Raw genomic sequence first — 12800 nt, 5'->3', positions numbered from 1 at the left:
GAATGCAGGATGGTACAGCCACTTTAGAAGAGGGTTTTTACAATTTCTTACAAAACTAAACACACTCTTACTGTGCAATCTAGCAACCACACTTTTTGGTATTTACCCAAAGAGTTGAAAAGTTATGTGTACATAAAAATCTGCACACAGATGTTTCTAGCAGATTTATTCATAATTGCCAAAACTTGGAAGCTACATTTAGCTGTCCTTCGGTAGGTGAATGGATAAGTAAACTCTGGTCCATCCAGACAATAAAATAGTATTCAGTGCTAAAAAGAAGTGAGCTATCAAGCCAAGAAAAGACATGGAAGAAACTTAAGTGCATATTCCTAAGTGAAAGAAGCCAATTTCAAATGCTACATACTGTGTTCTTCCAACTATATGACACTCTGGAAAGGACAAAACTATGGAGACGGTAAAAAGATCCTGGCTGCCAGGTGTTAGGGAAGAGGGAGAGATGAACAGGCAGCATACAAAGGATTTTTGAGGCAGTGAAAATACTCTGTAGGATACTATAATGATGGAAACGTGTCATTATACATTTGCCCAAACCCGTAGAATATGCAACACCAAGTGTGAAGCCTAATGTAAACTGTGGACTCTGGGTGATAATGACGTCACTGTAGGTTCATCAACTGAAACAAATATACTACCTGGTGGGGGCTGTTGATAATATGATAATGTGGGAGGCTGTGCATGAACGAGGTCAGAAGTATATGGAGAATCTCTGTACCTTTTGTTTGGTTTTGTTGTAAACCTAACATTACTTTAAACCATAAGGTCAATTAAAAACAAAAAACAGCTGATAAGCAATGGCTATTCCCTGAGCTAGATAAAATAATTCAAGGGGGCAAAAATCAATGAGGACTTCTGCCTCTAGCCATGACAGAATTTTGGTACCAAAACTTACCCTGCTGCTGAAAACAACTTTAAAACCAGACAAAATGTGCAAAAAAAAAGTGTTTCCAGGCATTTAGTAACAGACAGTGCAGCACTCTATTATTTGAGAAGAGGGAACCATGAAGTGAACCCCATCATTGCCATGGATTCCTTCACGGCCACTTTCCTGCCAAGTGGCACCAAAGCAGAACCCAAGCAGAGCCATGGTCTCACTGCCTGAGGAGAGAAAAAAATCAGAGTTCTAGGCTGCTGGCATGGCTGGAATTTGGGTACTCCCCAAAACAGACCCACCGTTACAAAGACTAAAACCAAACCTGAAAGACAGGAGGATGCACCAGTAATTGAACTGCCTGTAAGAACAAAATTCAATACCTCTTAAAGGAAGACAACATATTCCAGACCTTCCAAAATGTATAATTCATAATATCCAGCAAGTTCTTAAAAATTCTGGACATGTGAAGAAATAGGAAAATGTGACCCATTTAAAAAAAAAGGAGTCAGTTGAGACAGACCCTAAAAGGACCCAGATTTTGGAATTAGCAGACAATTGACTGCCATTTATTTTTATAAAGAAAGTTTCATGGGAACAAACCCACACTCATTCATTTACATTTTGTCTGTGGCTGCTTTTGTGTGGTAAAGGCAGAGTGGAGTGGTTGCAACAGAGACTCGATGGCCCGTGAGCTGAAAATATTTACTCTCTGGCCCTTTAAGAAAAAAATTGTCAACTACCAGTTTCAAGGAAACACGGCCATAGTGAGTGAATCAATAGATATCTCAGAAGATAAATGAAAGCTATAAGAAAGAACCGAATAAAAATTCTAGAACTGAAAATTATAATATCTGAAATGAGCTTCACCACACCTTGCAGACAGATCAATAAAAGTTATCAAACTGATGAGCACAGAGAAAAAAACTTCAAACAAAAATTTGAATAGACCTTCAGTAACCTGTGGGATAATATCAGATAGCCTATCATATTTAATTGAAGTCCCAAAGCAGTAGGACATTAAGAATGGAGCAGAAAAAATATTTGAAGAAATAATAGCCAAAATGTCTGAAATTTGATGACAAGCGTTGACTTAGAGGTCCAAGATGCTTCAAGAAGTGAATTCCAAGCAGGATAAATATAAAGAAAACCACACCTAGATACATCATAGCCACACTGCTGAAAACTAAAGATAATGGGAACATCTTGAAAGTAGCCAGAGAAAAAGGACACACCACATACAGGGAACAATAGTAAATAATGGCTGACTTTTCAGCAGAAACAGTGGAAGTCAGAAAATAATGGTAGAACATATTCAAAGTTGTAAAAAGGAAAAAAGCCTGCCAACCTGGAATTCTTTCAAAAATCAAGATGAAATTAATATATTTTCAGATAAATGGAAGCTTAGAGAATGTATTACCAGCACACCTGTGTTATAAAAGATAATGCTGAAAGGAAATTCTGCAGGCTATGTGGATAATTATAACAGAAATAGATCTACAGGAAAAGAATGGAGTGCTGGTAGATATTTAGGTAAGTAGAAAGATCATCTTTTAAAATCTTTGAACGAGAACTATTTAAAATAAAAAATAATAGTGCATGGTGAGTTTTATTGCATATGTCAATGTAAAATGTGTAACAACCACAGTGTAACAGTTGGGGTAAGTGGAGTATTTCTATCATAAAGTTCTTAGATGTGGAATGATACGATCCTAAGTCTAAAGAGATCGTGATAAGTTAAGGATGCATACTGGAAAGTTTAGGGAAGTTGCCAAATAACAATACAAAGAATGTGGCTAAAATGGCAATAGAAGACATAAAAGAGAGTATTAAAATACTTTTTTGGGGGCGCCTGGGTGGCTCAGTTGGTTAAGCGACTGCCTTCGGCTCAGGTCATGATCCCGGAGTCCCGGGATCGAGTCCCGCATCGGGCTCCCTGCTCAGTAAGGGAGCCTGCTTCTCCCTCTGACCCTCCCCCCTCTCATGTACTCTCTCTCTCTCATTCTCTCTGTCTCAAATAAATAAATAAATCTTTAAAAAAAAATAAAATAAAATACTTTTTTGGTTAGCCAAAATTAAGAGAGAACAGGAAGAAGAGAGGAATACAAAACCAAATGGGAGACCTGGGAAACAGGGTAGCAGAAGGACAGACTCAAAGCCAACCATGTCAGTAATTGTATGAAACATACACCAAACACATAAATTTAAAGATAGGAACTTTCAGACTGGATAAAACAGCAGGCCCCAACCCTGTACTGTCCCCAAGAGAGCATGCTTCAAATGCAAAGACACTGATAGATTGAAAATAAAATATAGAGAGAGACATATTATGCAGAGGTATGCATAAGAAAGCTGGTGTGGCTACATTAATATCAGAAAGTAGATTTCAAGGGCGCCTGGGTGGCTCAGTCGTTAAGCGACTGCCTTCGGCTCAGGTCATGATCCTGGAGTCCCGGGATCGAGTCCCGCATCGGGCTCCCTGCTCAGCGGGGAGTCCGCTTCTCCCTCTGACCCTCCCCCCTCTCGTGCTCTCTATCTCTCATTCTCTCTCTCAAATAAATAAATAAAATCTATAAAAAAAAGTAGATTTCAAAATAAATGTTATTCACAGATGACTTGATTGCTTACATAAAATTACTAAGAAATCTGAAAAATAACTCCTACAACTTGGTAAATTTAGCAGTCTTAATATACAAAAATCACTTGTATTTATTTCTATTTACTGGAAGCAACCAGTTAGAAAATTAAAAAATTTAAAAACAATTTCATTTATGATAGCATCAAAAAAATAAAATACTCATGAATAAATTTACAAAAAGCTTGCAAGACTCCTGAACTGAAAACTCTGAAACATTGCCAACATAAATTAACTACATAAATGGAGACATGTACAATGTTTATGGATTGGAAGATTCATTCTTTGAAAAAAGACATCAGTTCACCTTAGGCTGATCAACAAATTCAATGCAATTACAATTTTAAAAAATCCAATACACTTTTTGGTAGAAATTTGGCAAGTTGATTCTAAAACCTCTTTGGAAACACAACAGACCTAGAATTTCTAAGGCTATCTTAAAAAGAATGTACAATTTTGGAGAATTCACATCATCTGATACCAAGACTTCCTATAAAGCTGCAGTAACCAAGACAGTTTAAACTGGTAGAAGGATAGACAAATAGAGTAATGGAACAGAATAGAAAGGCCAGAAATAGACTCACACGTGTATGTTCAGTTAACTGTTTTATAAATACGCCATGGCAGTTCAATGAGGGCAGGAAAATCTTCTCAACAAATGCTCTGGAACAAATGGATAAATTTATGGGGAAAAAAAGAATCTTACTTCACATACAGAAATTAATTTTATTATGTATCTGAACATAAAAAAATTCCATACCCTAGATTTATCCATGATAGGTATACACATACAAGTTAAAATTATTAAGCTTCTAAGGGCCAATGAAGGCAAATAGCTTTGCAAACTAGGGATAGGCCGAGATCTCCTAGAGAGGACCCAAAACGTACCAACTGTAAAAGATAAGTAAATCAAAAACTTCTGGTCATCCCAAGACATTAAGAATATGAAAAAATAAGTGATAGACTGGGTGCATATGTTTGCAACACGCACCTCTGACAAAAAGACTTGTGTCCACATTATCTAAAGAACTACAAATCAATCCTAAAAGGCAAACAACCCAATAAACAGATGGGCAAAGACTTGAACAAGTCACTCCTCCAAAGAAGACAGATGATTATCCGTAAGCACTTGAAAGGATGCTCCACATCCGTCGACGTCAAAAAAAGCAAATTGGAAACCATCAGGGGATATTCCATCAGAACAGGTAATATACGTAAGACTAACAACAACAAAAGCAGGAGAGGAGGTGGAAATACCAGAACTCTCTTACACGACCAGTGGGAGTGTAAAATGATACCATTCCTCAGAAAGCTGAGAGTTGTTTTTGTTTTTTTAGGGAAGTTGACTATCTATCTACCCATCCTAGGATCCAGCCATTCCACTCCAAGGTATTTATCTAAGAAGGGTGAAAGCATATGTTCACAAGAAGACATACAAAATATTTATAGTGGCTTTAAATACTCTCAAAAATATTGTGTTGAACAAAAGAAGACATACACAAAATCATACATACTGTTTGATTCCATTTGTTGGAAGTTCGAGAAAAGACAGAACAAGTATACAGAAAGAAATCAGAGGTTGCTTGTGGCTCGTGGGACTGGCTGGAAGAAGGCAGGTGATGGAAATGTTGATTATATGGGTGTACTTGTTTGAAAACTCATCAAGTTGTACACTTGCACTGTAATTTTGCTTCAGGAAAATCAGTAAGAAGTATACTTAGCAACTCTTGTAATTATTCATTAGCACAAATAATCAAGGATTGACCTCAGATGCATTTGGAATCTGATAACTTATTCACAAACCAAGAACATTTCTAAACACCTAAATCTTTTTTAAGGCAAATTGCCTTTGAGGCAACTTTGTGTCCTTAAAAACTGTTGAATTACACGACGATATGCTTTTCTAAATAAGACCATGGAAATTCCCAGAGTCATTACAAATTAGCTTGAATATCTCAGGATAGTCATCATGTGGGGACGAGGGGAATTCCAGAAGTTCTTTCTCCCACAGATTGCATTTTCATAAAAGCATCTTTCCTGGAATTTAGAAACACTGAAACTTCTCTGGTCTATACAAGAACAGGTAGGGTGCCTGGGTGGCTCAGTTGGTTAAGCGACTGCCTTCGGCTCAGGTCATGATCCCGGAGTCCCGGGATCGGGTCCCGCATCGGGCTCCCTGCTCGGCGGGGAGTCTGCTTCTCCCTCTGACCCTCTTCCCTCCCGTGTTCTCTATCTCTCATTCTCTCTCTCTCAGATAAATAAATAAAATCTTAAAAAAACAAACAAACAGGTAAAGAGCTTGGCTATAATCCTTTCCCTGGAATGCCTTGCCAAGGGTGTTCCAGATAGCATCTGCAGAAATGGGAGGTACAAGAGTATGGGAAAGGTAGCCCTGAAACGTGCCTTTTTCTTAATCTAACAGGAGTGAGTCTGGATATTTTTAGCCCTCCTAGGTATCATAAAAAACAAAACAAAACAACAGCAACACAACCAAAAACAAAAACAAAACAACAAAACCCCAGCTGTCCAACACCTGGGGGCAAAAAAAGAGAAGAATCAAAACCACTGTCTATTCTGAAGTCTTGCACAGGAGTAACGAAGAATTCCACATACGTGACTCAGCAAAATGTCTTTAAATACTTTTCCCCTGTATTATCACTTACAAAACTTCTTCCCACACAGCATGGCAGCCACATCCATTCACTGGGTTTACTCACTAAAAATTCTGAATATTCTTCCTTGAAATTCAGCCAACAGGGGCTTTTCTCTTTCCAGATCCATTTCTTGCTTCTATCAGCGGCTCTGACTTTTTAAAAGAAATTGTTCTACGCTCTCAGTTCTACTCATTCTCCTGGCTCACACCACAAGTGGGCCCGGAAGCTCAGGAAACAAACACAAGTTTTCTTTTCTTTTCTTTTTTCTTTTCTTGTTTTCCCTTTTTTTTTCTTTTCTTTTCTCTCTCCTCTCCTTTTCTTTCTTTTTTTTTTTTTCCCCAGCATTTTCTTTAGAAGGTGGGTAGGGAAAGTTTCCTCTCTGTAATTTTTCAGTATTGGTCTAATTCTGGATTTAGATATCATTTTCTCTTCTGAGAGTAAAGTGTCTATTTTCTGTGGAGTGGAGGAAAATTTCAGATTCCTAACTTGGCGTTGGATGGTATCAGCAAATGCTCAGAGCTTGAAAAAGGGGGCTCCGAGGTCGGGAGTCCTACCGTAGGCTCAGAGGTATGATATTCCTGTGGCCTTGCCTTTTAGCTCTTGTACCTTTTATGTGGGCAGAGGGGAAAAGAGACAGACCACGCCTGTTAATTAATCCTGAAAATCCCAAGGGCTTTGTCGTGTACTAAGCGGGAGTTAAATTAAGCTTTTCTGACCTTGAAAGTGTTTCACATCTTGTTTTGGAGTTTTGCTCTGAATGGTAATTTGAAAGACACAGGCAGGATCCCACGTGTTTCACCCCTTTCTCACACTTCACCTTCGTCACTGTTCCTGCCGCGCAGTCATGGGGCATCTTCCCTTGGGATATGTGCAGGGTTGTTGCCTCCGGGAATTTCCTACTCAACTCAAGTGCGACCCCCCTTGGGTGCTTTTGGCTTCTTCAGCTGACCTTAGTGACGGTAACTAGAGCCACCTTCCTGTGGAGCGTATCGCCAAACAGGTCTGGGGAGAAGGGTGGGTGAGGATGAGGAACCCTAGGACACTCTTCTCTTTTCACTGTTGTTTTGTTTGGGTTTTGTTTTCCCTCCAATCGATGGCTGGAGGCTCAACGTCCCCATCTCACCATGCCCCTGCTAGGCGGGGAAAGGTGAGGTATCTGTAGTTCTCGCGTCGTGGAGGGCAGGAATGACAACCAAGGACGCACAGCAACAGATGTAGAAGTTCAAACCAGCTTTTCTGTCTCTCAGGCATCTGTTCTCTCCCATCAGCTACGCACCACTGTTCCCGGGAGGACACCTACGCAGCCTCTACTGCTTGGGTTTCAAATAAAAGCTGATCAACTTGGTGAAATGAGGTACTTTCTTCCTGTCAGCGGCCCCGTCACACAGTGAGAAGGACAGGAGCGAGAGATGCAGACCAGGGGTTCCTAACTGGATTTGGAATCCTGCACCCTCTTTATTTCCCCTCTCCACATGCCCTCAGCTCTACTCCCCCAACATAAAGCTACTCCTTTATCTTTTACCCTTTTGTTTTTGAAAGGGGAATAGTACTAAAATGAGTTTTCCGCTGATATTTTTGTGTCGCTCGAGTGAACCAGAAATACGAACCCTTTAGGTCATTTGATCTGAGAGAACGACGTCTGACGTGGAGTCTCTGCAAACAGTGGGACTGTGCCTGTGTTGTCCCTGGGCGTGGTTCTCAAATGTTACCGCCCACACAAGTCGCCTGGGGGTCTTATTAAAATGTACATTTGGATTCGATAGGGCAAGCTTGAAGGCTAACGTGGTTTCTGACCAGCTCCCAGATGCTGTGGGTTCCGCACAGTACGAGTGGCTGCCACCTCTCCCCTCTCCATCTGCCCCTTTCCAAAGGACCCACCCGTCCCCTGGTGGACAGGGAGCAGGACTCAGGTGCTGGTGATCCCGTTTACAATGCACTTTGCTTCCACGTGCCTTACTCAGTATCTAAGAGGATGCAGTGAAAACTTACTTGGCTGGAGGAAAGGTGGGTGGGTGGGTGAAAAACGGTTGTGGGCTAGGTGATTTGTTTTTCTTCTCTGATGTTGTTCAAAATGAAAGCGAACTCTTCTGGCCCTTGTGGCCAATGTGAGCAACATGAAAGACAAGGAAAATAAAGGGGATTCAAAAGGATGTGGACAGAGTCTGAGATAAGATTCTTTTCTCAGTGGGCGAATCAAGGTCAAATGATGTTAACCCACACCCCAGCCAGCACTGAAGAGATGGCTTCAACTTTGTGCCTTCGTTTTCTCCACCAGAACAATTAACGAAGCACAGAAACTTCTAGCTGATGATTTACTAAGCTTACATAAAGGACATAGGAGTACATCAAGAGCTTGGTGCACCTGATAAAGAAATAATCTGGTTCTTGACCTAAAGGGCCATTCATTTCCTATGTCCGATCTAAGAAAAATCCCCAAAATTGTACCTAATGTCAAAGATAGTCTCCAACTTCCTTGGCAAACCCATCCAGCAGTTTGGGCTCTATAGAAAGCAAGGGTTTTGGTACAAAATAAAATACCACAGGACATGTTGAATATTCCTCTTAATAGGATCCTAGGATCTGAGAGCTGAGAGAGACCCTAAGGATTATTTAGGTCCATCCACACATTTTGTAGGTAAGGAAACTGAGGCTGTGTGTCATTCCTCAAGTTTTGGCAAGCCTGACAATAGAGCAGGACCCCTGCTTCCTAGGTCGGTGCTTTCCCATCACGTAGTATCATAATCTTCAGGAACGACGGTGCTTTCCACCCAGTGGTGGAAGGTTCTCTCTTGCTGAGAGGTAGAGCTACGTTTAAACTATCTGGGTCACTGGGAAGTGTTTGCGAAATGTTGTGGTTTAATTCAGATCATTATCTTTGAAGAAGTCAGAGAGCTCAGATCCTGCATTTTGGGCTATATATATGTGTGTGTGTGTATATATACATATATATAAGTAACTATGCTGTCTGAGCCCTGCCTGCGTGCTGCTTCTTTGTCTAGTAGTTACAAAGATATAGAATACCACAAAGATGTAGTATAAGCTACTATTAGAGCATATTTATATTTGACACTTTTCCCTTCTGTTTTATTTGATAATGACATTCTGTTTATGATTAATAATGTGAATTAATATTGATCCAATGATTATTTTCTAAGTATTTATGACCCTGGAGAATAAATTAAAAAATTAATCTGTGGTCCCTGCCTCCACGGTCTTTGTAATTTAGTAAAGAAGATAGGACAGGTATATGATTTTAATGTAAACTAGAAAGTGATAACTGTGTTTGGATCCATTCTTTAGGAAGAACAGGTGTACCAATGGTGGGGCGCCGGCATGGCTCAGTGGGTTAAGCGTCCGACTCTTGATTTCAGCTTAGGTCGTGATCTCAGGGTTGTGAGATTGATTCCGCACATCAGACTCTGCCCTGGGTTTGGAGCCTGCTTAAGATTCTCCCTCTCTCCCTCTGTACCCCCCACCTTCAAAAACAAGTGTAGCTTTTTTTTAGACCTCATGGGTCTATAACAACATGAGGTTAGCTGGGCACAGCAGTGGCGCAGACAGAGGTGGGAGGCGGGGTGCCTAATTAGGCTAGGGCTTCTCAAACTTCTGTGTGCATCTGAGTCCCCAGGGGAAATTTATTACAATGCAAATATCGATCCAGCAGGTCTGGGACAGGGCCTGAGAATCTGCATTTCCCCTAGGGCTTTCTGACGCTGTTCCGATCACACTTTGAGGAGTAAGGAATTAGGGGATCACTACAATAGGCTGGGTCAGAGCCAGGAGGAATCTGGGAATGGGAAGGAGCAGAGGGGACAGGTAGACTGGAGAGATGGAAAGATCAGTAGCACTGGACAACCGCTTGCAGAGGCTGAGCATGGAAGGGAAAGAATCGATGACAGGGATCTCTTCCACCGGTTCGTGCGTCTGCCAGAAGAGCGGGGAACCCACCATGTCCCAGGCTGGTGCTCAGGAGGCACCCATCAAGAAGAAGCGCCCCCCAGTGAAGGAGGAAGATCTGAAGGGGGCCCGTGGAAACCTAGCCAAGAACCAGGAGATCAAGTCCAAGACCTATCAGGTCATGCGGGAGTGTGAACGAGCCGGCTCCACCGCCCCGTCTGTGTTCAGCGGCAACCGGACCGGCACTGAGACCGTCTTCGAGAAGCCCAAAGCCGGACCTGCCAAGAGCATCTTTGGCTGAGACGTGCACCCCATTCCCCTTGCCGCTGCCAACTCCCAGATGCAGGAGCCTTCCCCCAAAACTTTTTTATGCCAGAATGCACCCTCTCACCTGCTGCCCGTGGGACAGCCACCCGCCCCTCACAGCCCTGGCCCCTCGGCCCAGGGACTCTGCACCAGCACCCGGGGAACACCAATAAAGAGCATGCCCATGTGGCCCCAGCAAAAAAAAAAAAAAAAAAAAAGAATCGATGACAGGGAGGAATCCAGCCGGGGCAAGGAGAGTGGCTGGTGCAGTCAATAGAAATGAGTGTCAGTAGGGTAAGAAATGTGACCATCTTATAGAAGAGAAATTTTTGTCCTCATTTTAAAATGTCAGGTATTGAGCACGATGACTTTGAGTTGAGAGCTCGCTGTCCTATTTGGGTCCAGCCCTTAAGTGTCGTGGGAAAGCAAGTCAGCTCTGGGTGTCAGAGACCTGAGTCTTCTTCCTGTTCCACCGACGGCTCACTGTGTCCCCTTGTCACCTCAGATGCTCTGTCCGGAAGAGGGAGTGGGAAGAATTCCTCCCAGATCCCTGGTCAAATTTCACAGTGCTTTAAGCTCGTCTGCCTCCAGTGGGAGGCTAGAAGGAGGACATTGGAACCAGAGGCTATCTGTGATAGTTGGGTGAAGTTTATGAGAATTTGGGGATCCTTGGGTTGGGCTTTACTAGCTGGAAAATTATAATGTTATCTTTTGGCACACAGATTTTTTTTTTAAGTTTACCCAAGATTTTCATAACATCCCTTTGAAAGGAATGGCATCTCACGCATAGATAGGGAAACACAGGTTAAGAGTGATTAGCATGTGCAGAGTGAAATAGAAATCAGAATATTCGGTGCTACTTCTGCATTCCTACTGCTGCCCAGCCTTAGCGACACTGAGGGTTTGTCCACGTGAAGTACTTGCTTGATCGCCCCTTCTCACTTACTCTTTATTTGTCCCCTCATTTCTGAACTTCCTCAACTTTCTTTCTGTATCTCACCATTTCCCCATCATAGATACCCTTTAAGGCATCATAGGCTCTTCCTTCTGTCTTTCCACGTAAAACACGTTCCTGGTCTCGCTAAGGCCAACAGGGTGTGCCTCGGATCACTTCCTCTCTGCAGCCTCGGGGGCGGTGCCCCGTCAGCGGCCCCTTCTCTGGCATCCCCGGGCTCACCACCACCTCCTCAGCCTGGAAGCATCCCAGGTACTTACAGCCGCCCCAGCAATCAACCTTCATTTCCTTCCCTCGGAATTCAGTATCTCATGGGAGTCCTGCGCCTCATGGTTCCTACATCCTCCCTTCCCGCTCACTCCGTAACTGTTCGGTGTGCCTTCGGCTTGCACCGGAATGATGTTTTTTCAGAGCGCGCCAAGAACGCTGTGAGTCGACAAGTCCGGTGATGCTTGTTCTCCTCAAAGTTCGGTTCCTTTAACTCTGGTTCCTTTAGCTCTTCCTCCTTGAAACTTCGTTCACGGTATCGTGAAACATCATGACCCCCTCGTTCTGTGTCTCCTTGGCTTTCTTTCCCTGAATGCTCACTTTACTCTTGTTTGACGCATCCTCCGACCCGAGTTTTTCCTGTTATGGCTATCTCGGTGTGTACATTTGTCACCACTAATAACCAAGACGGATACTTTATTATTAACTAAAGTTTATACGTTACTCAGATATCCTCCGTTTTCCCCTACTGTTCTTATCCTATTCCAGGGTCCGATCCAGGATTCCAAACTTAACTGAGTTGTCATGTCCCTTCAAGGGACATGAGGCTATGGCTATGAGGATTCTCATGAGCCATGATTCATATGAGCCAATCCTCATATGGCTATGAGGATTACATGACAGTTTCCCAGTTTCCTTGTTTTTGATGATTTTGACAGCTTTGAGGAATACTGGTTGGGTATGTTGGAGGATGCCCCACTATTGGAATTTGTCTGATGTTCTTTGCATGTTCGGGCTGGGATTAGGAAGACGATAGCTTTCATAAGAGTCTTAAAGGAACCCGTGACCCAGAAAGTGTTCAGAAGGGTTCAATGGAGGAGTTTCCCAATGATTTGACCTTGGCTCTTGCCATTCTATTCTCAGGAGGCTCATCGCTTCAAGTCTTCCCTCTGTGCTGAGGGCTTCCACATGATAAAAGAAGACTTAACGCTTACTGAATTTCTTACCAAGGTCAAAAAGCTGTTCTAATCTCTTTACATATATTGACTAATTCAATTCTACAGTGAAATAAATATTATAATTATTCCTGCCATTTTACAAATGAGACACAGAGAGGTTTGATAAACTGCCTGCAGTCATCCAGTGAGGTCATACAGCTAGAGGACCCAGGAGCTGGGAGTCTCAGCTAGGCTTCAGAGCCTGTGTTCCTAACAATGATGCTGCGCTCTGCCTCTTCCAGACTCCTCTCTCCAGCCC

General features: G+C 42.5%; 2 protein-coding genes across 3 annotated transcripts in view; one reads left to right on the top strand and one right to left on the bottom strand.

Annotated features, from left to right (window-relative positions):
- The window catches only part of IL2RA (interleukin 2 receptor subunit alpha), a 53735-nt gene that overhangs the window by 25460 nt on the left and 15475 nt on the right, over positions 1 to 12800 (bottom strand). The gene's annotated exons all lie outside the window — the stretch shown is intronic.
- LOC114217729 (musculoskeletal embryonic nuclear protein 1) lies at positions 10128 to 10376 on the top strand. Its single transcript, XM_028114677.1, has one exon. It carries the CDS (start codon positions 10128 to 10130, stop codon positions 10374 to 10376), a length of 249 nt encoding a protein of 82 aa, XP_027970478.1.

Source organism: Eumetopias jubatus, unplaced genomic scaffold, assembly GCF_037043125.1.
Source record: "Eumetopias jubatus isolate StellerSeaLion01/CBP00866 unplaced genomic scaffold, mEumJub1_p1.0 scaffold_8, whole genome shotgun sequence".
Classification (NCBI taxonomy): domain Eukaryota; kingdom Metazoa; phylum Chordata; class Mammalia; order Carnivora; family Otariidae; genus Eumetopias; species Eumetopias jubatus.
The sequence above is the reverse complement of the archived record's forward strand: the minus strand, read 5'-3'. Positions and strand labels throughout refer to the sequence as shown.